Source organism: Cervus canadensis, chromosome 10 (assembly GCF_019320065.1).
Source record: "Cervus canadensis isolate Bull #8, Minnesota chromosome 10, ASM1932006v1, whole genome shotgun sequence".
Lineage (NCBI taxonomy): Eukaryota > Metazoa > Chordata > Mammalia > Artiodactyla > Cervidae > Cervus > Cervus canadensis.
The window spans coordinates 10,112,527-10,134,432 of NC_057395.1; the positions used below are offsets into that span (position 1 = coordinate 10,112,527).

Genomic DNA, 21,906 nt, shown 5'->3' on the forward strand with positions numbered 1-21,906 from the left:
CACCTTTTCATGCCCCTCGTATTTTTCACACCTTTTCATGCTCCTCATATTTTTCACACCTTTTCGTGGTCCTCATATTTTTCAGACCGTTTTGTGCTCTTCATTATTTCACACATTTTCGTGCTCTTCCTATTTTTCAGACCTTTTCATGTTCTTCATATTTTTCACACCTTTTTCGTGTTCTTAATATTTTTCACACCTTTTCATGCTCGTCATATTTTTCACACCTTTTCATGCTCCTCATATTTTTCACACCTTTTCATGCTCCTCTTATTATTCACACATTTTCATGCTGCTCGTATTTTTCACACCTTTTCATGCTACTCGTATTTTTCACACGTTAGCAGTCTCCTCGTATTTTTCACACATTTTTGTGTTTTTCGTATTTTTCACACATGTTCGTGGTCCTCATATATTTCAGACCTTTTCGGGCTCTTCATATTTTTCACACCTTTTCCTGCTCTTCATAATTTTCAGACCTTTTCATTCTCTTCATATTTTTCACACCTTTTCAGGCTCTTCATATTTTTCAGACCTTTTCATGCTCCTCATATTTTTCAGACGTTTTCATGCTCTTCATATTTTTCAGACCTTTTCGTGCTCCTCGTATTTTCAGACTTTTTCATGCTCCTCGTATTTCTCAGACCATTTCATGCTCCTCGTATTTTTCACACCTTTTCACGCTCCTCGTATTTTTCAACACTTTTCGTGCTCCTCTTATTTTTCACACCTTTTCATGCTCCTCGTAAATTTCAGACCTTTTCATGCTCTTCATATTTTTCACAGCTTTTCGTGCTCTTCATATTTTTCAGACCTTGTCATGCTCTTCATATTTTTCACACCTTTTCGTGCTCCTCCTATTTTTAACACCTTTTTGTGATCTTCATATTTTTCAGACCTTTTCATGCTCCTCGGATTTTTCACACCTCTTCATGCTACTCGTATGTTTCACACTTTTGCAGGCTCCTCGTATTTTTCACACCTTTTCGTGCTCCTCCTATTTTTAACACCTTTTTGTGATCTTCGTATTTTTCAGACCTTTTTATGCTCCTCGTTTTTTTCAGACCTTCTTTTCCTCTGACTATTTTTCAGGCCTTTTCATGCTCTTCATAATTTTCACACCTTTTTATACTCCTCGTATTCTTAACACCTTTTCCTACTCCTCGTATTTTTCAGACATTTTTATGCTCCTCCTATGTCTCAGACCTTTTCATGCTCCTCGTATTTTTCACACCTCTTCATGCTCCTTGTATATTTCACACCTTTGCATGTTCCTCGTATTTTTCACACCTTTTCATGCTCTTCAGATTTTTCACACCTTTTCATGCTCCTCGTCTTTTCACACGTTTTCATGCTCATAGTTTTCACAACTTTTATTCCTCATCGTATTGTTCACATCTTTTCATGTTCCTCGTATTTTTCACACCTTTTCATGCTCCTCCTATTTTTCACACCTTTTCGGGCTCTTCGTATTTTTCGCACCTTTTCATTCTCGTCATATTTTCAGCCCTTTTCAGGCTCGTCGTATTTTTCAGACCTTTTCGTGCTCTTCATATATTTAACGCCTTTCCGTGCTCTTCAAATTTTTCAGGCCTTTTCATGCTCTTCATATTTTTCACACCTTTTCATGCTCCTCATATTTTTCACACCTTTTCATTCTCCTCGTATTTCTCAGACCTTTTGATGCTCCTCGTATTTTTGACACCTTTTGATGCTCCTCGTATTTTTCACACCTTTTCACGCTCCTCGTATTTTTCACACATTTGCAGGCTCCTCGTTTTTTTCACACCTTTTCGTGCTCTTCATATTTTTCACACCTTTTCATGCTTCTCGTATTTTTCACACCTTTTCGTGCTCTTCATATTTTTCACACATTTTCATGCTCCTCGTATTTTTCACACCTTTTCGTGCTCCCCGTATTTTTCACACATTTTCATGCTCCTCGTATTTTTCACACGTTTTCATGATCGTAGTTTTCACAACTTTTCATGCTCCTCGAATTTTCATACCTTTTTATGCTCCTCCTCTTTTTCAGGCCTTTTCATGCTCCTTGTATTATTCACAGCTTTTCATGCTCCTGGTATTTTTCAGACCTTTTTATTCTCCTCCTATTTTTGAGGCCATTTCATGCTCGTCATATTTTTCACACCTTTTCATGCTCCTCGTATTTTTAACACGTTTTTATGCTAATCGTATTTTTCACACCTTTTCATGCTCCTCATATTTTGCACACGCTTTCATGCTCCTCGTATTCTTCACACCTTTTCGTGCTCTTCGTATTTTTAAGAACTTTTCATGCTCCTCCTTTTTTCACACCTTTTCATGCTCTTCCTACGTTTCAGACCTTTTCATGCTCCTTATATTTTTCAGACCTTTTCATGCTATTCGTATTTTTCACAGGTTTTGGTGTTCCTCGTATTTTTCAGACCATTTCATGCTCCCCGTATATTTCAGACCTTTTCATGCTCCTCATATTTTTCAAACCTTTTCATGCTCCTTCCATTTCTCAGACCTTTCATGCTCCTCGTATTTTTCACAACTTTTCATGCTCCTCCTATTTTTCACACCTTTTCATGCTCCACGTATTTTCCACACCTTTCCATGCTGCTCTTAATTTTCACACATTTTCATACTACTCACATTTTTCAGAGCTTTTCATACTCCTCGTATTTTGAACACCTTTTCATGCTCCTCGTATTTTTCAGACCTTTTCGTGCTCTTCGTATTTTTCAGAACTTTTCATGCTCCTCGTATTTATAAGGCTTTTTCATGCTCCTCGTATTTTTCACACATTTTCATACTACTCGTATTTTTCAGAGCTTTTCATGCTCTGCATATTTTTCACACCTTTTCATGCTCCACGTATTTTTCACACCTTTTCATGCTCCTCATATTTTTCAAACCTTTTCGTGCTCCTCGTATTTTTCAGACCTTTTCATGCTCCTCGTATGTATCAGGCATTTTCATGCCTCTCATATTTTTCACACCTTTTCATGCTCCTCCTATTTTTCACACCTTTTCAAGCTCCTCATGTTTTTCAAACCTTTTATCGTCCTCTTATTTTTCAGACCTTTTCGTGCTATTCATATTTTTCAGACCTTTTCGTGCTCTTCCTATTTTTCAGACCTTATTATGGTCTTCATATTTTTCACACTGTTTCGTGTTCTTCATATTTTTCACACCTTTTCAGGCTCTTCATGTTTTTCAGATCTATTCATGCTCTTCATATTTTTCAACACCTTTTCAGGCTCTTCATAATTTTCATACCTTTTCATGCTCCTCGTATTTTTCACACCTTTTCCTGCTCCTCCTATTTTTCACACCTTTTCAAGCTCCTCATATTTTTCACACCTTTTGTGGTCCTCTAAATTTTCAGACATTTTCGTGCTATTCATATTTTTCACACCTTTTCGTGCTCTTCCTATTTTTCAGACCTTTTCATGGTCTTCATATTTTTCACACCGTTTCGTGTTCTTCATATTTTTTACACCTTTTCAGGCTCTTCGTATTTTTCAGACCTTTTCATGCTCCTCGTATTGTTCAGCCGTTTTCATGCTCTTCATATTTTTCAGACCTTTTCATGCTCCTCGTATTTTTCAGACCTTTTCATGCTCCACCTATTTTTCACACCTTTTAATTCTCCACCTATTTTTCAGACCTTTTTATGCTCCTTCCATTTCTCAGACCTTTTCATGCTCCTCCTATTTTTCACACATTTTCATACTACTCGTATTTTTCAGAGCTTTTCATGCTCCTCTTATTTTTCACACCTCTTCATGCTCCTCGTATTTCTCATCCCTTTTCAGGCTCCTCGTATTTTTCAGACCTTTTCGTGCTCTTCGTATTTTTCAGACCTTTTCATGCTTCTAGTATGTATCAGGCCTTTTCATACTCCTCGGATTTTACACACCTTTTCATGCTCCTCGTGTTTTTCACACCTTTTCATGCTCCTAGTACTTTTCACACATTTTCATACTACTCGTGTTTTTCAGACCTTTTCATGCTCTGCATATTTTTCACCCGTTTTCAGGCTCTTCGTATTTTTCAGACCTTTTCATGCTCCTCGTATTTTTCAGACCTTCTTATCCTCGAACTATTTTTCAGGCCTTTTCATGCTCTTCATATTTTTCACACCTTTTCATGCTCCTCGTATTTTTCACACTTGTTCATGCTCCTCGTATTTTTCAGGCCTTTTCGTGCTCTTCATATTTTTCACACCTTTTCGTGATCTTCATATTTTTGAGACCTTTTCTGTCTCTTCATATTTTTCAGACCTTTTCATGCTCCTCGTATTTTTCAGACTTTTTTTCCCACTCCTAATTTTCAGGCCTTTTCATGCTCTTCATATTTTTCACACCTTTTCATGCTCCTGGTATTTTTCACACCTTTTCATATTCCTTGCATTTTTCACACCTTTTAATGCTCTTCGTATTTTGCATGCCTTTTCCTGCTCCACGTATTTTTCACACCTTTTCATGCTCCTCGTATTTTTCACACATTTGAGGGCTCCTCATATTTTTCACACATTTTTGTGCTCCTCGTATTTTTCACACCTTTTGGTGGTCCTCATATTTCTGAGATCTTTTCGTGCTCTTCATATTTTTCACACCTTTTCGTGCTCTTCATAATTTTCAGACCTTTCCATGCTCTTCATATTTTTCACACGTTTTAAGTCTCTTCATATTTTTCAGACCTTTTCATGCTCCTCGTATTTTTCACACCTTTTCGTGCTCTTCATATTTTTCACAAGTTTTCATGCTCCTCGTATTTTTCACACCTTTTCGTGCTCCCCGTATTTTTCACACCTTTTCATGCTCCTCGTATTTTTCACACGTTTTTATGATCGTAGTTTTCACAACTTTTCATGCTCCTCGAATTTTTCAGACCTTTTTATGCTCCTCCTGTTTTTCAGGCCTTTTCATGGTCCTTGTATTTTTCACAGCTTTTCATGCTCCTCGTATTTTTCAGACCTTTTTATGCTCCTCCTATTTTTGAGGCCTTTTCATGCTCCTCGTATTTCTCACACCTTTTCATGCTCCTCGTATTTTTCACACGTTTTCATGCTCCTCGTATTTTTCACACCTTTTAATGCTCCTCATATTTTGCACACCCTTTCATGCTCCTCGTATTCTTCATACCTTTTCGTGCTCTTCGTATTTTTAAGAACTTTTCATGCTCCTTCTTTTTTCACAACTTTTCATGCTCTTACTACTTTTCAGACCTTTCCATGCTCCTAATATTTTTCAGACCTTTTCATGCTCTTCGTATTATTCACACCTTTTCGTGTTCCTCGTATTTTTCAGACCTTTTCGTGCTCCTTCCATTCCTCAGACCTTTTCATGCTCCTCGTGTTTTTCACATCTTTTCATACTCCTCGTATTTTTCACACCTTTCCATGCTCCACGTATTTTTCACACCTTTCCATGCTCCTCGTATTTTTCATACCTTTCCATGCTCCACGTATTTTTCACACCTTTCCATGCTCCATGTATTTTTCACACCTTTCCATGCTCCATGTATTTTTCACACCTTTTCATGCTCCTCGTATTTTTCACACCTTTTCATGCTTCTGGAATTTTTCACACCTTTCCATGCTCCACGTATTTTTCACACCTTTTCATGCTTCTCGTATTTTTCACACATTTTCATACTACTCGTATTTTTCAAACCTTTTCGTGCTCTTCGTATTTTTCAGATATTTTCATGCTCCTCGTATGTTTCAGGCCTTTTCATGCTCTTCATATTTTTCACACCGTTATATGTTCCACGTATTTTTCACACATTTTCTTACTACTCGTATTTTTCAGACCGTTTCATGCTCTGCATATTTTTCACACCTTTTCAGGCTCTTCGTATTTTTCAGATCTTTTCATGCTCCTCCTATTTTTCACACCTTATCAGGCTCTTCATATTTTCCAGACCTTTTCATGCTCCTAATATTTTTTCAGACCTTTTCATGCTCCTCGTATTTTTCACACATTTTCAAACTCCTCGTATTTTTCTGAGCTTTTCATGCTCCTCGTAGTTTTCACACATTTTCATGCTCCTCGTATATTTCACAGCTTTTAATGCTCCACCTATTTTTCAGACCTTTTTATGCTCCTTCCATTTCTCAGACCTTTTCTTGCTCCTCGTATTTTTCACACCTTTTCATGCTCCTCCTATTTTTCACACCTTTTCATGCTCCACGTATTTTTCACACCATTTCATGCTCCTCCTATTTTTCACACCTCTTCATGCTCCTCATTTTTTTCACACTTTTTCATGCTCCTCTAATTTTTCACACATTTTCATGCTTCTCATATTTTTCAGAACTTTTCATGTTCCTCGAATTTTTCACACCTTTTCATGCTCCTCGTATTTTTCACACTTGTTCATGCTCCTCGTATTTTTCACATCTTTTAATGCTCCACCGATTTTTCAGACCTTTTTATGCTCCTTCCATTTCTCAGACCTTTTCATGCTCCTCATATTTTTCACACCTTTTCATGCTCCTGTATTATTCACACCTTTTCATGCTCTTCATATTTTTCAAACCTTTTCATGCTCCTCGTATTTTTCACACCTATTCATTCCTCTCGTATATTTCACAACTTTTCATGCTCCTCGTATTTTTCACACCTTTTCATGCTCTTCATATTTTTCACACCTTTTCATGCTCCTCGTCTTTTTCACATGTTTTCATGCTCGTAGTTTTCACAACTTTTCTTCCTCATCGTATTATTCCCATGTTTTCATGCTCCTCGTATTTTTCAGACCTTTTCGTGCTCCTCGTAATTTTCACACCTTTTCATGCTCCTCGTATTTTTCACAACTTTTCGTGCTCCTCCTATTTTTCACACCTTTTCGGGCTCTTCGTATTTTTCAGACATTTTCATGCTCCTCGTATTTTTCAGACTTTTTCATGCTCCTCGTATTTCTGAGACCTTTTCATGCTCCTCGTATTTTTCAGACCTTTTCATGCTCTTCGTATTTCTCAGACCTTTTCATGCTCCTCGTATTTTTCACACCTTTTCATACTCCTCATATTTTTCACACTTTTTCATGCTCCTCTTGTTTTTCACACATTTTCATGCTCCTCATATTTTTCACACCTTTTCATGCTCCTCGTATTTTTCAGACCTTTTCATGCTCCTCGAATTTTTCACACCTTTTCATGCTCCTCGTATTTTTCACACCTTTTCATGCTCCACCTATTTTTCACATCTTTTCATGTTCCTCGTATTTTTCACACGTTTTCATTCTCCTCGTATTTTTCAAACCTTTTCGTGCTCCCCGTATTTTTCACACCTTTTCATGCTCCTCGTATTTTTCACACCTTTTCATGATCGTAGTTGTCAAAACTTTTCATGCTCCTCGAAATTTTCAGACGTTTTTATGCTCCTCCTATTTTTCAGGCCTTTTCATGCCCTTTGTATTTTCACAGCTTTTCATGCTCCTCGTATGTTTCAGACCTTTTTATGCTCCTCCTTTTTTTGAGGACTTTTCATGCTCGTCATATTTTTCACACCTTTTCATGCTCCTCTTATTTTTCACACCTTTTCGTGCTCCTCATATTTTTCACACCTTTTCATGCTCCTCGAAATTTTCACACCTTTTCATGCTTCTCATATTTTTCACACATTTTCATACTCTTCGTATTTTTCTGAGCTTTTCATGCTCCTCGTATTTTTTACACCTTTTCATGCTCCTCGTATTTTTCACACCTTTTCATGCTCCTCGACTTTTTCACACGTTTTCATTCTCGTAGTTTTCACAACTTTTCTTCCTCATCGTATTTTTCACAGCTTTTCATGCTCCTCGTATTTTTCAGACCTTTTCATGCTCCTCGTATTTTTCACACCTTTTCATGCTCCTCGTATTTTTCACAACTTTTCGTGCTCCTCCTATTTTTCACACCTTTTCGGGCTGTTCGTATTTTTCAGACCTTTTCATGCTCCTCGTATTGTTCAGACGTTTTCATGCTCTTCATATTTTTCAGACCTTTTCATGCTCCTCGTATTTCTCAGACTTTTTCATGCTCCTCGTATTTCTCAGACCTTTTAATGCTCCTCGTATTTTTCACACCTTTCCATGCTTCTCATATTTTTCACACTTTTTCATGCTCCTCATATTTTTCAGACGTTTTCATGCTCTTCATATTTTTCAGACCATTTCATGCTCTGCGTATTTTTCACACCTTTTCATGCTCCTCGAAATTTTCACACCTTTTCATGCTTCTCATATTTTTCACACATTTTCATACTCTTCGTATTTTTCTGAGCTTTCCATGCTCCTTGTATTTTTTACACCTTTTCATGCTCCTCGTATTTTTCACACCTTTTCATGCTCCTCGACTTTTTCACACGTTTTCATTCTCGTAGTTTTGACAACTTTTCTTCCTCATCGTATTTTTCACAGCTTTTCATGCTCCTTGTATTTTTCAGACCTTTTCATGCTCCTCGTATTTTTCACACCTTTTCATGCTCCTCGTATTTTTCACAACTTTTCGTGCTCCTCCTATTTTTCACACCTTTTCGGGCTGTTCGTATTTTTCAGACCTTTTCATGCTCCTCGTATTTTTCAGACGTTTTCATGCTCTTCATATTTTTCATACCTTTTCATGCTCCTCGTATTTTTCAGACTTTTTCATGCTCCTCGTATTTCTCAGACCTTTTAATGCTCCTCGTATTTTTCACACCTTTTCATGCTTCTCATATTTTTCACACTTTTTCATGCTCCTCATATTTTTCAGACGTTTTCATGCTCTTCATATTTTTCAGACCATTTCATGCTCTGCGTATTTTTCACACCATTTCATGCTCTTCTTAATTTTCAGACTTTTCCATGCTCCTCGTATTTTTCAGACCTTTTTATCCTTCGCCTATTTTTCAGGCCTTCTCATTCTCTTCATATTTTTCACACCTTTTCATGCTCCTCATATTTTTCACAACTTTTCATGCTCCTCGTATTTCTCAGGCCTTTTCATGCTCCTCGTATTTTTCACACATTTTCATGCTCCTCTTATTTTTCAGACCTTTTCCTGCTCTTCATTTTTTTCACATCTTTTCAGGCTCTTCATATTTTTCACACCTTTTCATGCTCCTGGTATTTTTCACATCTTTTCATGCTCCTCGCATTTTTCACACCTTTTCTTGCTCTTCATATTTTTCACACCTTTTCGGGCTCTTCTTATTTTTCAGATCTTTTTAAGTTCCTCGTATTTTTCAGACGTTTTCATGCTCCATTTGTTTATCACACGTTTCATGAAACTTGGTAGGAGGTATGCAGAGATCAATATCTCAAAAGGATACGAAGCCAGACTCCTCGTGAAAATTGATAGCAGCCCCAGGATTCCTGTGGCACATGGATAGGGAAGCTTGGTCTCCCGCCTCAGTTGGAGAGGCGTCCCAATTGCCCTGCCAAGCCTCGAGGAGAATCCCGAGTTATCCCTCGCAACTAGGCAGGAGTCCTGACGTCGCTGAACAAACACGTGTGTGGAAGGGCCATCCCCGTCGTAAATCGAGAATATACCCCAGGTTCCCACCGCAACGCGAGAAAAACCATGAGACTTCCCCATCGCCGCGACATGAGGCCCGATTCCCCTGCATTGCGTGCAGAGCCATTCCGTATTGCTTATCAAACATGAAAGGAGCCTTGATTTCCTTGATGGCACTCCAGAGAAACCCCAAGAACACTGTTTCAAGGCTAGAGGGATCCTGAGGTCACTGTAGCAACACGAAAGAGCTCCATGGACCAAAAATCAACTCGAGATGAGAGGTTAGTCCCTGGCTTCGACTCCAGAGGAATACCACCTTACCACAAGCACCTCAAGAGGAGGCTTCTCTCAGCTCTAGGTATGTGAGAGGGACCCTGAGTTTGCGGCCTCAAGTGGAATGGACACCGCGGTGCCCTGACTCGAAATAAGGCCGGATATCCCTGCAGTGACTTGAATGCAGGCTCGTCTTGCATCTCCCAAGATGAAAAGGATGTCTGAATCCCCTGTGGAGACCACAGAGAAAGACCTAGTTCCCCACCTCATCGCGACCGGAGGCCTCACATCCTTTGAAAACTCCAGAGGTACGCGGAGATCAGTGCCTCCAAAGGAGACGATGCCTGACTCCTCGTGAAACTTGATAGGAGTCCCAGGATTCCTGTGGCACGTGGAAAGGGACCCTTGGTCTCCCGCCTCAGCTGGAGAGGCGTCCCAATTGCCCTGCAAAGCCTCGAGGAGAATCCCGAGTTGTCCCTCGCAACTAGGCAGGAGTCCGACATGGCTGAACACACACGTGTGTGGAAGGGCCATCCCCGTCGTAACTCGAGAATATACCCCAGGTTCCCGCCGCAACTCGAGAAAAACCATGAGACTTCCCCCTCGCCGCGAGATGAGGCCCGATTCCCCTGCACTGCGTGCAGAGCAATTCCGTGTTGCACATCACACATGAAAGGAGCCTTGATTTCCTTGATGGCACTCCAGAGAAACCCCAAGAACACTGTTTCAAGGCAAGAGGGATCCTGACGGTCACTGTCGCAAACACGAAAGAGCTCGTGGAACCAAGATCAACACGAGATGAGAGGTTAGTCCCTGGCTTCGACTCCTGAGGAATACCACCTTACCACAAGCACCTCAAGAGGAGGCTTCTCTCAGCTCTAGGTATGTGAGAGGGATCCTGAGTTTGCGGCCTCAAGTGGAATGGACACCGCGATGCCCTGACTCGAAATAAGGCCGGATATCCCTGCAGTGACTTGAATGCAGGCTCGTCTTGCATCTCCCAAGAAGAAAGGATGTCTGAATCCCCTGTGGAGACCACAGAGAAACACCTAGTTCCCCACCTCATCGCGACCGGAGGCCTCACATCCTTTGAAAACTCCAGAGGTACGCGGAGATCAGTGCCTCCAAAGGAGCAATTAGCTGCTCTCTTAGCCAGCAGTCCCTGCCCAAGGGTCTGACCTCAGGAATCTCAGAGCTGGGACCTCCCCAGGAGAAGTGCACCCCAGAGAGACTACCCACACTGGGCACCTCCCAGGAAATTCTCCTTCGCTGACAGCCTGCTGCCTGACAGCCCAGCACTGACCAAAGGGGGCATCACCACAAGGCCAGGCTTTACCTTGGACTTCAAAGAATTCATTCTGAGGCTCCTTCGCGTTGTCGGCTTCTTCATCAGACTTGAGACTCTGGAAAAACAGAAAGAGAAGGATGTCAGCCACGATTAACCCGCAGAGGGAGGACCTGCCCCGCGGATGTCCTTTCTGACACGAAGGCCCGAAGGCTCCCACAGTGGACAGCTCAAGGAGTCTCAGTGAGGGCCCTGGAGGCATCCATCACGAGCCCGCCAAGTTGTGCAGGGTGAGCCTTGGTCCAACTGCTGGACGCGGGTGACCGTGGCTGTGGCACACCTGCCCTTTCTACCCTCAGCCGAATAACCTTCCCTCCTCCTGCAGGGCCAGGAGAGGGTGGTAGTGAAGGGGATGCCCTGCGGCCCCCGTTTCTGAAAGAGGATGCTCTGTGGCCAAAGCTGCCCTGCAGATAGAGAGACCCAGAGACACCTAAAAACCGAATGTAGGTCCCCAAATAGCTGCTCTTCCAGTGATGAGATGCCCTCTCCCATCCTCCGGTGTCATGTCATGTGAGCAGTGACGGAGGAGGTGTCCAGGGGGGTCCACTCACCTCCACGCTTTCCAGGGACGCGGAGCGGCAGAGCTGGCTCCTAGCACTGGGTCTGGCCGACTGCTCTGGTAAATCCGGGGCTCCACCTGCAGTGACAAAGGGCTCGGGCTGGCTCCGACAGCCATACCACTTAGAGCCGCTCACTTATTTTGGGGTCACAGCCCAGGAGGCAACTGGAAAGAAAATGGGAGGCATGTGGGGTCTTTAAAACAGACCCTGGACCCACTTGTCCTTATGAAGATGCAGATTCAGAGATGCGATCTGGCTCTCGGGGACAGACAGAGAAAATAGAAGAACACAGGGAAGGGCCAACGTGGGGCTGGGGCTGAGACAGCTAGGATGGGAAACAGGACTTTCCATTTTAAGACTCGGTTTTGTTTCAGTGTTTCCAACCAAAGTATGCTTTTCTTCTGTGTTAGAAAACTTATTCAAAAATCTAGATTTTTACACAAAGAAATAACCTTCCGATAATCCAAGTGCTCTAGAGACCAGAAGGTCAATTCCCACCCACCCGACCCCACTTCAACACAGCACCCCACCTGGACAGGACACAGAGGGCAAGGACCTCAGCACAGCCAGGCAGGCTCAGACTCCGCATGAGTCTAAAGTCAGGGGCAGAGGCAGGTGTGGACTTCAGCTAGGGATTCTTGAGACTCCCTTAAGCCCTAATACACCCCTGCACTTTCTTCTTCCCTCCTTACCTGCCCACATCTGCGGAGCAATGGTGACTCCGCAAGTAGAGAAGAAACGACACTGCCTCTGCAGGAATCTGAGTGGCCAGAGAGACTGGGGAGTGGGGGTGCGGCCTGGGCTGTGACCAGGAGAGAACGCGGGTTTGGAGGGGACAAACCAGAAGGGGCCAGCTGGAGAGAAAGGCAAAGTGTCCCAGGAAGCAAGGCCAGGCCAGGAAAAGGGACCGTTTCACACAGGCGGGTCATGGTCCCAGGGACCAAGTACCATCTCCCTTCTCTCCTCCTGACCCAAAACTGGCCCGCAGCCCCTGACCATGGGAGCATCAGAGGAGGAGGCTGGGTCCAACCGGGCCTCCAGGAGAAACAGTAATGCCAGCGATGGACAGAAACTGAGAACAAGGGAGGAGTCTGGGGAGGAAGATGCCGAGTTCCATGTGACAGAGGACATCTAGGGCAGGAGGACCATGTTCCTGGACCCTGTGAGCTTATCACGGGCAGGGCCCGGCCCTGTACACTCTCCCCATGTGGGAACTCCCGGGGCTGCTGGAGAGGAGGAGCTGTTCCCACTGACAGGGAGCAAACGGGAGGTTTGAGCACCCCACGCAGGGAGCAGGGGCCTGCATGCAGGCTCCACACCTGCTCTGGTTTCTCTCTACACACAGGCTGTGGCTGGTTGCTGAGTGGGGAGCAATGGGAAGAGAAAGGCCATGTCAGGTGGGAGTGGGCAGCGGGGACACACTCGGGAAACCAGGGGCGCCTGACAGCACGCGGACACCTGCCTGGGGCTCAGCCACTCACCGCTCACCACAGGTCGTGACCCAGCGCCACGTCTGCGCCCTTGGCCTCAGTGGGCTCCTGCCTCTCCCCTCCTGAGATCCCCTGGTCCGTGTCCAGAGGCCCACCTGCCCTTGATGTGGTGTCCCCTTTCTTCATGGTTTTGGCTGCTCAGCCCTTTCCTCAGAGCAACAAGACATCCAGAAATCATACACATTAGGCCCGGTTAATAATGTTCTCTGAAAGTGTCACCTCCTCCCTCCACCAGGGGGAAATGCGTCTCTAGGAACGTGTCCACGAGGCAAGTCAGGCCAGGAGGGGGCAGCGTCTCACCACCCACAGGGCACAGAGCTGTGGCCTCTCAGAGGGAAAGTGCAGTCCCCACCCGCAGCCCAGACGGCCGCAGATCACAGGGTCAGCCGCGCCTTGTGCCTCCTGTGTGTGAGTATTTATTCTTAGGAGCAGAATGCCAAACTCTACAAGTGAAAAATACATTGGTTTGGGATCTCCCTGGTGATCCAGTGGTCAGGACTCTGAGCTGCCAGTGCTGGGGGTAAAGGTTCAATCCCCAGTCAGGGAACTAATATCTCACTATGCTGAGTGGCATATCCAAAAGATTAAACAAGCAAAAAACAAAACAAAACAACAAGAATATTGTGGTTATGTGTTCTGTGATGACCTTCACCAAAAGAGCAGAACTACTGAGAAGCAGAATGTTCTTGAAAACCCCAGGTATTTGGCCCAAGGGTGCCACGCACATTCGTGGAGCACATGTTCCCAATCATGGCAGGAGACAGTGGGAAGGACCAGCAGGCAGATTAGAAAGCCGGAGAGAGGGATGCTGTGGACTGGCCGGGGAAGCAGGGATGAAGCCCATGGGGGAGACCAGGAGGATGGCCCTCATGGGAAGCACACAGCCGCGGAGGGTGGGCGCAGGGCTTGCTGGACTCTCACAACAGGGGCCGCCCGTGTGCACCAGCCCTGGCCGAGCCACCTCAGGAAGGCCTATGACTAACCCACCGACTGACTGGGTAATTGAGGAAAGTTCTGAAAATTGAAAGAAGAGAAAAGCAACACAGAACAAAATGGGGGTTGGTAGGGAAAAGTACTAGTCACGAAGAGGACACAAGTTACCACTCACAGGAGTTCCAGCACAGAAAAGGGAGCGATGACACGGGCGTGGCCTTTCTCAGGCACCTTCACGCCCAGGGTCACACGATCACACCCCAAGTCGGGAAAGGGAAGTGGCCTTCTTCCCACCTCTTGGAAGAGAAACGTGAGCCAAAGCAACCAATGACCGCACACTTCAGGTCCCACGGCAGATACTGACAAAGTGGCTCATCGCCCTGGTCAGACTCCTCCCCCGGTCAGACTCCTTTCCCATCAGGCCCCACCACCTTATCAGACTCCTCCCCTGTCAGGCTTATCCCCCTGGTCAGACTCCACCCCCTTATCAGACTCCTCCCCGTCAGGCTCCTCCCCTTGCCAGACTCCACCCCCTTGCCAGACTCCACCCCCTTATCAGACTCCTCCCCCGTCAGCCTCCTCTCCCCCAGGTCAGAGCTCCTACATGGTTCCAGCAGGGGGCGGTGGGACACCAACCGATCTCAGCCCCAGGGGAGGTCGCAAGTGCTTCCCCAAGGGCCTAGCTCCAGACTAGAAAACCTCACCTGAGTAATGGGTACGACAAGCCATAGGATTACAGGGGTGGGGGCCTGGGGGGCTCACTGGAATCTACACGAAATGTACATAAGCCCCAAACCTCCCAATGGCACCTCCTGCCTCAGTCATGCACCTGCTCCCGACCAAGGCACCTCCTGGGGTGTGGGAGCAGACCAGGGGCCTGTGCGGGTCAGACACCTTGAACCCCTGCCCCGTGGGGGAAGGAGGGACCCGCTGGTCCCTGCACTCTCCCTCCCAGCACTGCTCAGATGCAGCCTCCACCGGTTATCCGGCCAGAGAACAGCAGGCGCTGCCAGCCAAGGAGTTGGCCCATCTTCTAAGGAGCACGTCCGCCATCACCTTCCCACTGGACCCACAGGCCACACCTCCAAGCGGGCCTCCCTTCAGAATTCTCCCTCCACTCCTGACCAGTATCAAAGCCCCTCTTCACTTGTTTTGAAATATTACCTTTGTTCCACTGACCCCACTGGAAACCAGGATTCTAACAAGTCCGAGGAGCACAGAGCACTATTGTCTGAGACAGAAGACAGGCGGAGGGCTGCCTCAGCTGGTGGCATCCTTCTTGTTCCACCAGCCTCCCAGCCTGGCCAGCACTTTACACCTGCACTGAGCTTTGGATGATCAAATTCTTCCACCTCTCCACACCCACTTTATTTTGTCTACACCGTTCACTCTAAGGACCGCATTAGATATTACTTGACATTTGTGAGATTGTGACTTATAGTAAATATGAATTTGGTCTTCCTCCCATCCCTTGCACAGCTTCTAAAACCCTCGAATTTCCTAAGTGATGAGAGCAACCACGCCCAAGTTTATGCTTGGTTTATAAGCTGACTTTGAGAACCACACCTTGAGATGGGCTGGTTGCCAGGGAAACCAACGATGTGATTAGAGGTTGGTACTTTCAGCCCTACCTGACCTCTAGGGAGGTCAGAGGCTGGATGTTGAATTCAATCACTGGTGCCGCATCACTGGATCAGTCATGACTGTGTAACGAAGCCTCCACAAACCCCGAAAGGACAGCATTCAGAGACCTTCTGGCTTGGTGAACACGGGGAGACTGGGGAAGAGTGAGCCCTGGAGAGGGTGTGGGGCCTCTGAGCCTCTGCCCACAGCCCATGCACCTCTCACCCTGAGTTACATCCTTTGCAATAAACCGCTGATCCACTAATGGGTTGCCCTGAACTCCTCTAGCAAATTAACTGAACCTGAGGAGGCCGTGGGCACCTCTGATCTTTAGCCAGTGGGTCAGAAGCACAGGTGACAAGCTGGACTTGAGATTGTTGTCTGAAGGCATTGTTGTCTTAGCCTGTGGGGTCTGCAGCTGTGTCCAGGGGGATGGTTTCAGAATGGAGTTGAACTGCAGGACACCCAGCTGGTGTTGCAAAATGGCCTGGTGCAGGGGAAATTACACAGATCTGGTGACCAGAAGCGCCAGGGTATTCAGAGGATTTTGTGAGTTTTTCCCTTACAGAACCATTTAACAAATAAGGAGCCCAAAGAAGAAAAAAACCCAGGTGCTGCAGTCCATGGTCCCAGTCCATGCAGTGGGGGATCATAGACCTGCTGCATTGTTCAGGTACAACATCACATTCCAGAAGTCACAGAATCACAGAAAGAGACGAAAAGAAGACCACAAAGGCCTCTTCCCTGACTCCATAGACCCACTGTCTTTATCTGAGGAGGCAAGACCAGCCTGTGATGACAACACAGCCACGAAACCATCCGTAAATTCCTCGAAGTTGACCTGTGAATTTGAGAAAAGCGGTTAACACTGCTTTTGACAGGCCACATACATAACACACTGGCCTTTGGTGTTTTCTCAGATCTTATGTTGCCTTCAGCACAGAGGACATTTTTTCAAATATTTACTTAAGGTTTGAAAAACCTGAAGATATAGAGAGGCAATTAAGCCCTTCACCAAAAAAACACAAACACCAAAAAAAAAAAAAGAAAAAGAAAACAACTCCATAAAAGGAAATTAGATAACATAGTTAGAAAACAGTGCAGAAAAGAGGTGTCTGATGATCACAAACATTAGCACATGAAGAAATATCAATGTCTTCACTACCCACCAAGAAAGAGAACATGCCAGCACCTAGGCTAGTCCTCCACCAAGGTTCCTTTCCTGATTAAATCCCCTGCCCCTACACTGGGGGAAAAAAAAAGCTCTGAACACTCACACATATGTCCTAAGAGATTCTCTGGAGTATACGCACCTAAGAATGGGATTGCTGGGTCACGGAATATACATTTATATCCTCTTGGTAATTTGAATCTTTTGTCACTATAAAATGCTGACCCTCTTCAGTTCAGTAATACTTTTTACCCTAGAGACTAGCTTTCTTATGGAGCTTTAAAGTTTCATATCAACCAGTTTTACACTCTTCAGGGACAACACAAAGCCTGTCTGATAACTTGTGCCTTGGTTATCATTTATTTTAACACCTTACAAGATATTTTTGTTTTTATATAGCCAATGTTCATTTAGAATTATTCAAATATTTGCCACTTTGTTTTTCCTTTCTTCCTTCATTTCCGACCTTCTGCCTGGGATAGTTTTCCATCTATCTGAAATAGATCTTTGAGACTTACGTTTTGCTTAAGTATGCTGGTGCTAAGCTCTTTTAGTGTGATTTTCACTTTGATTCTTTCTTCAGCAAAAACATAAGTTATTAAAAGAATATTGGAAATGATCCAGATGTACTTAAAGAAAATGGGTAAATAAACTGTGACTCAGTCAGACAATCTTGTGCTGTATGGACTGACCATTCTAGTAGCCCTCACTGGAAGGTGGGCGTGAATTTGCTAAACTGCTAGTATGATAATGCCTGAAACTTCTTCTTTTTTATGATGGTGCATCAATTTCATCAGGTGGATCTATTAATTTATTCATGTTCAGTCGCAAGTCATGTCCAACTTTTGGCAACCCCATGGACTGCAACACACCAGGCCTCCCCTGTCCCTCACCATCTCCCAGAGTTTGCCCAAGTTCATGTCATGTTGGTGATGCCATCCAACCATCTCATTCTCTGTTGTCCCCTTCCCCTCCCTACCCTGAATCTTTCCCAGCATCAGAGTCTTTTCCAATGAGTTGGCTCTTCTCATCAGTGACCAGAGTACTGGACCTTCAGCTTCAGCACCAGTCCTTCCAATGAATATTCCAGGTTGATTGCCTTTAGGATTGACTGGTTTGATCTCCTTTTGACTCAAAAATCTTCCTCAGCACCACAATTCAAAAGCATCAATTCTTTGGCACTCAGTCTTCTTTATGATCCAACTCTCACATCCATACATGACTGCTGCAAAAATCACTGCTTTGACTATATGGACCTTAACTAATCTCATATTGAAAAGGCTGCATCCAGACTTATGCCATGTGGATCAATACTAGAAAGAATATTCTTGCAAAGCTTTCATTTCACAGAAATATTGTAATGCTTTCACTTTACATTCCTAGCTTCTAGATGTTGCCTAGCACATAATAAGTGCTCAAAGATACTTGTTGAGGGACTTCCCTGGTAGTCCAGTGGCTAAGACTCCAAGCTCCCAATGCAGGGGACCCAGCCCCACTGCTGGTCAGGGAACTAGATCTCACATGCCACAGCTAAGAGTTCAAATGCCCCAACTAAAGATCCCACATGTCACAGGGAACACTGGTGCAGCTAAATAAATAATATTTAAAAAAACCCCAAAAACTTGACTACATGGGAGCAGAATGAAATGGCCATTTTGTTTGATCCAATCTCATGTCTTTTGTGTCTTTGATAATACTTATCAGCTTTCTTTTGAGCCATCAAACAGGAGGGGACTTGGGAATTCTCTGTTGGTTCAGTGGCTAGGACTCTGCACTTTCATAGCCAAGATCCCAGGTTCAGTCCCTGGTTGGGGAACTAAGATCCCACAAGCTGTGTAGCATTTACCAAAAAAAAAAAAAAAAACAGGAGGGAATCTGATGGCTGAGTGTGCTGCTGTTTTATCTGATACCATTTGACTGTGTTTCTGTGTCCTCTCCCATCACAGCTCACAAAAGGACAAAGGGCCCCGGGAAAAAATAAATCAAGGAAACCAGGTAACCTGTGTATGCTGTTTTAACCAGTGTTGATTTTCACAAATGTGCCTTTTGCTCACCTAGCCCTCGAATACAATTCCAGGTGATATCAAGAGGGGCTAGGACATGAACGATCAAAATCACACCCCGTTCTTTTTTTTTTTTCCTGGCCACACCACAAATGGTATGTGGCATATTAGTTCACCAGCCAGGGGTAGAACAAGCTCCCCCTGCAGTGGAAGCATGGAGTCTTAACCGCTGGACCATGAGGGGAGTTCCCACACCTGAGTCTGAAGTCCATAAAGAAAAGTCAATAGAGGGGAAAGTGACCGAGCTGCGTGGGGCGGGTGTGTGAGGCAGAGCCCTCCTCGCCCCAGGAGCAGCTCTGCTGACAGCACTGGCCACACGGGCTCTGGGGGAAGTAACAGGAGTCAGATTCACCTCGAAGCTCCCCCAGGGCCAGCAGGGAGGGGTTTAAGGTTGTTCTTCATTTGTTTCTGCTCAAGAACCAACTCAGGAATCTTTCCAGGTTAGATTTATTTTCTCATTCAACATGAGACCAGTTTTATTGAGTTATGTGTGTGGCGGGGGCGGGGAGGGGGGCAGAATACTCTTCCTTCAACGGTAAGATGACCAACACAATTATAGGCACTGCTTTTTTTTTTTTTTTTGCAGACTGTGGAATCTTAATTTCCAAACCAGGGTTGAACCCGGGCCCCTGGCAGTGAAAGCCCAGATCCCTAATGACTGGTCCACCAGGGGATTCCCAGACACTGGTTTAAAATGAACACGTGTACCTCCCTGGTGTTCCAGTGATTAAGAATCCGTTGCCAATGGAAGGGACGTGGGGCTTGATCCCTGGTCTGGGCAGATCCCTCAGGCTGCGGAGCAACTAAGCCCAAGCACCACAACTGCTGAGCCTGCACTCTCGAGCCGGGGCTCTGCAACAGGAGAAGCCACTGCCATGAGGAACGAAGAACTTTCTCTAATTTTAACACTGTCTCCAAAAGTAAATCAGAAGTCAATCAAAACGGACTCAAATGCATTTCTTTTTAGAGCTGAATAATACACAGCTCTTTATCCACTCCGCTGTTGACCGTCATCTAGGTTACTTCCATGTCCTAGCTATTGTAAATAGTGCTGCAATGAACACTGAGGTACATGTGTCTTTTTGGAATTTGCTGTATGATGCAGGGAACCCAAAGCTGGTGCTTTGTGACAACCTAGAGGGCTGGAACGGGGAGGGAGGTGGGAGGGAGGGTCAAGAGGGAGGGGACATATGCATTCCTATGGCCAATTCAAGTCAACGTATGGCAGAAACCATCACAATATTGTAAAGATATTATCTTCTAAATAAAAATAAAAATTTAATATATAAAAGTTCATTCATTTGAAAGGCGAAAACTCAGGCAAACCTTATTTCTCCATGAGGAAGGACTTTTACATCTGTGTTTAAAGTTACTTATAGTAAGTTTTATGCCACTACTAACAATTGTAACACATCAAAATATTGATGGTAGCCATAACAGCAGTATCTAAATCTTTGGGTCTATATATAGTGATAAAAAGTGGAACATACCAAAAAGCTATCAATCAACACCACTAAATATTAATGACAAGTCTGGCTCGTTGGGTGCTGCTTAAACAGCGGGTATTAGGGCTCGTCTGAGTCTGTAAAGGGCGTCCCTGGTGGCACAAATGGTAAAGAATCCACCTGCAATGCACCTGACCCGAGTTTGAACCCAGGGTCTGGAAGATGCCCTGGAGAAGGGAATGGCTCCCCACTCCAGTATTCCTGCCTGGAGAATTCCATGGACAGAGGAGATTGGTGGGCTACAGCGCATGGGGTCGCAAAGAGTTGGACACGGTTGAGTGACTAACACTATCGCTTAGAATATGGAAAACTCAACAGTACTGGTTTTTAAGTCTGCTTAAAAGTAAGTTAGATGCAGAGAAAGACCACTTAAAATACTATGTAAATTTTCATCATACACACGTAACACAAAAATATTTTTTTTTCAAAAAGATTTTCTCATCATCTTTAATGGGAAACAATGAAATGTCATGGAAACAGTCCAGTAGGGAAACGTTTACTATTTATCTTTCTAAATCCTATATTTTTCAAACAAAATCTGTTGATACTCTGCTTTTGCTTTCAAAAGTTGGTCATCATACACATTTGACCCATCTGAAGAGCTTCAAGAAGACACTTGAAAGGCATCAGATGCCAATTCAGCCTCAACTGGAAAGAAAAGGAAAGAATTATATTCTTTACCTAAAATACTTGAGTTAAGTAAGTATTAGTTACAACAAACCAACAAGAGAACGAAAAAATCTGAGACCTTTCCTAGTGTTCCAAAAAATGAAATCTATCTATAGATGGCATGACGTGAAATACAAGATTACAATTCTATAATCTGCTCATGGTGCACGTGTGGCTGAGCATCAGATTTCTGGTTTCCTCATTCTTCATTGGTTCACTAAGTAACTGTGTGCAAAGGTGCTGGGACAAGGACTGCAATTATAAGATGAAGGCGACCCAGGTCCACCCTGGAAAATGATATGTCTTCAACTGGAAAAACAGACAAACAGGCAACTTCCACACAGACTCATAAATACAAAACAGATATAAAAGACGGCACAGGGACACTCAGAAGGGACAGCCAGCTTCGTGTCAGTACTGCCAGCTTTCTGGTGGAGGTGCTGTGGAAGCAGATGCCTGAAGGACAGGAAAAAGTACAGGAGACGGAGGGGAGAATCTCGTACAAAGCCCGCAGGTGAGGACGCGCGGCTGTGGGATCCTACAGTCTGGCTGGTTAGATGCAGAGCTGAGGGCAGAGGAGGGCGGTAAGGAGATAAGGCCGCCTACTTTGGCAGGACCCAAACCGATGTGGGTGTTTGGAGCTTTTCCTGAGGGTGAAAGATAAACTGGTGACAAAGTCAGTGACAGAGAAAGTTTAGTCACCCACCGAGTGACAGCTTCACACCCGTGACTGTTGAGTCTGGGTTTCCAGCCTTAACTGCTACCAGCGCCTGAGAAGCGGGTGAACGCCACGTTT

General features: G+C 44.5%; 1 protein-coding gene across 37 annotated transcripts in view; it reads right to left on the reverse strand.

The window, feature by feature from the left end:
- LOC122447855 (ankyrin repeat domain-containing protein 26-like) overlaps positions 1–21,906 on the reverse strand; it is a 933,540-nt gene that overhangs the window by 846,762 nt on the left and 64,872 nt on the right. For 5 of the 37 annotated variants that reach the window (XR_006271432.1, XR_006271431.1, XR_006271427.1 and 2 more), the window contains one exon: positions 20,875–21,089. The exons of 29 other annotated variants lie outside the window; for them this stretch is intronic. Coding sequence is in view for 1 of the 8 variants with exons in the window: in XM_043478547.1 (XP_043334482.1) it covers positions 21,046–21,089 (44 nt within the window). In the remaining 7 variants the exon portion in view is untranslated. Of the gene's footprint in view, positions 1–11,087; positions 11,155–11,647; positions 11,821–20,874; positions 21,090–21,906 lie in introns of those variants that run through there. 3 more of the 37 variants (XR_006271426.1, XR_006271433.1, XR_006271429.1) reach the window with 3 other exon arrangements.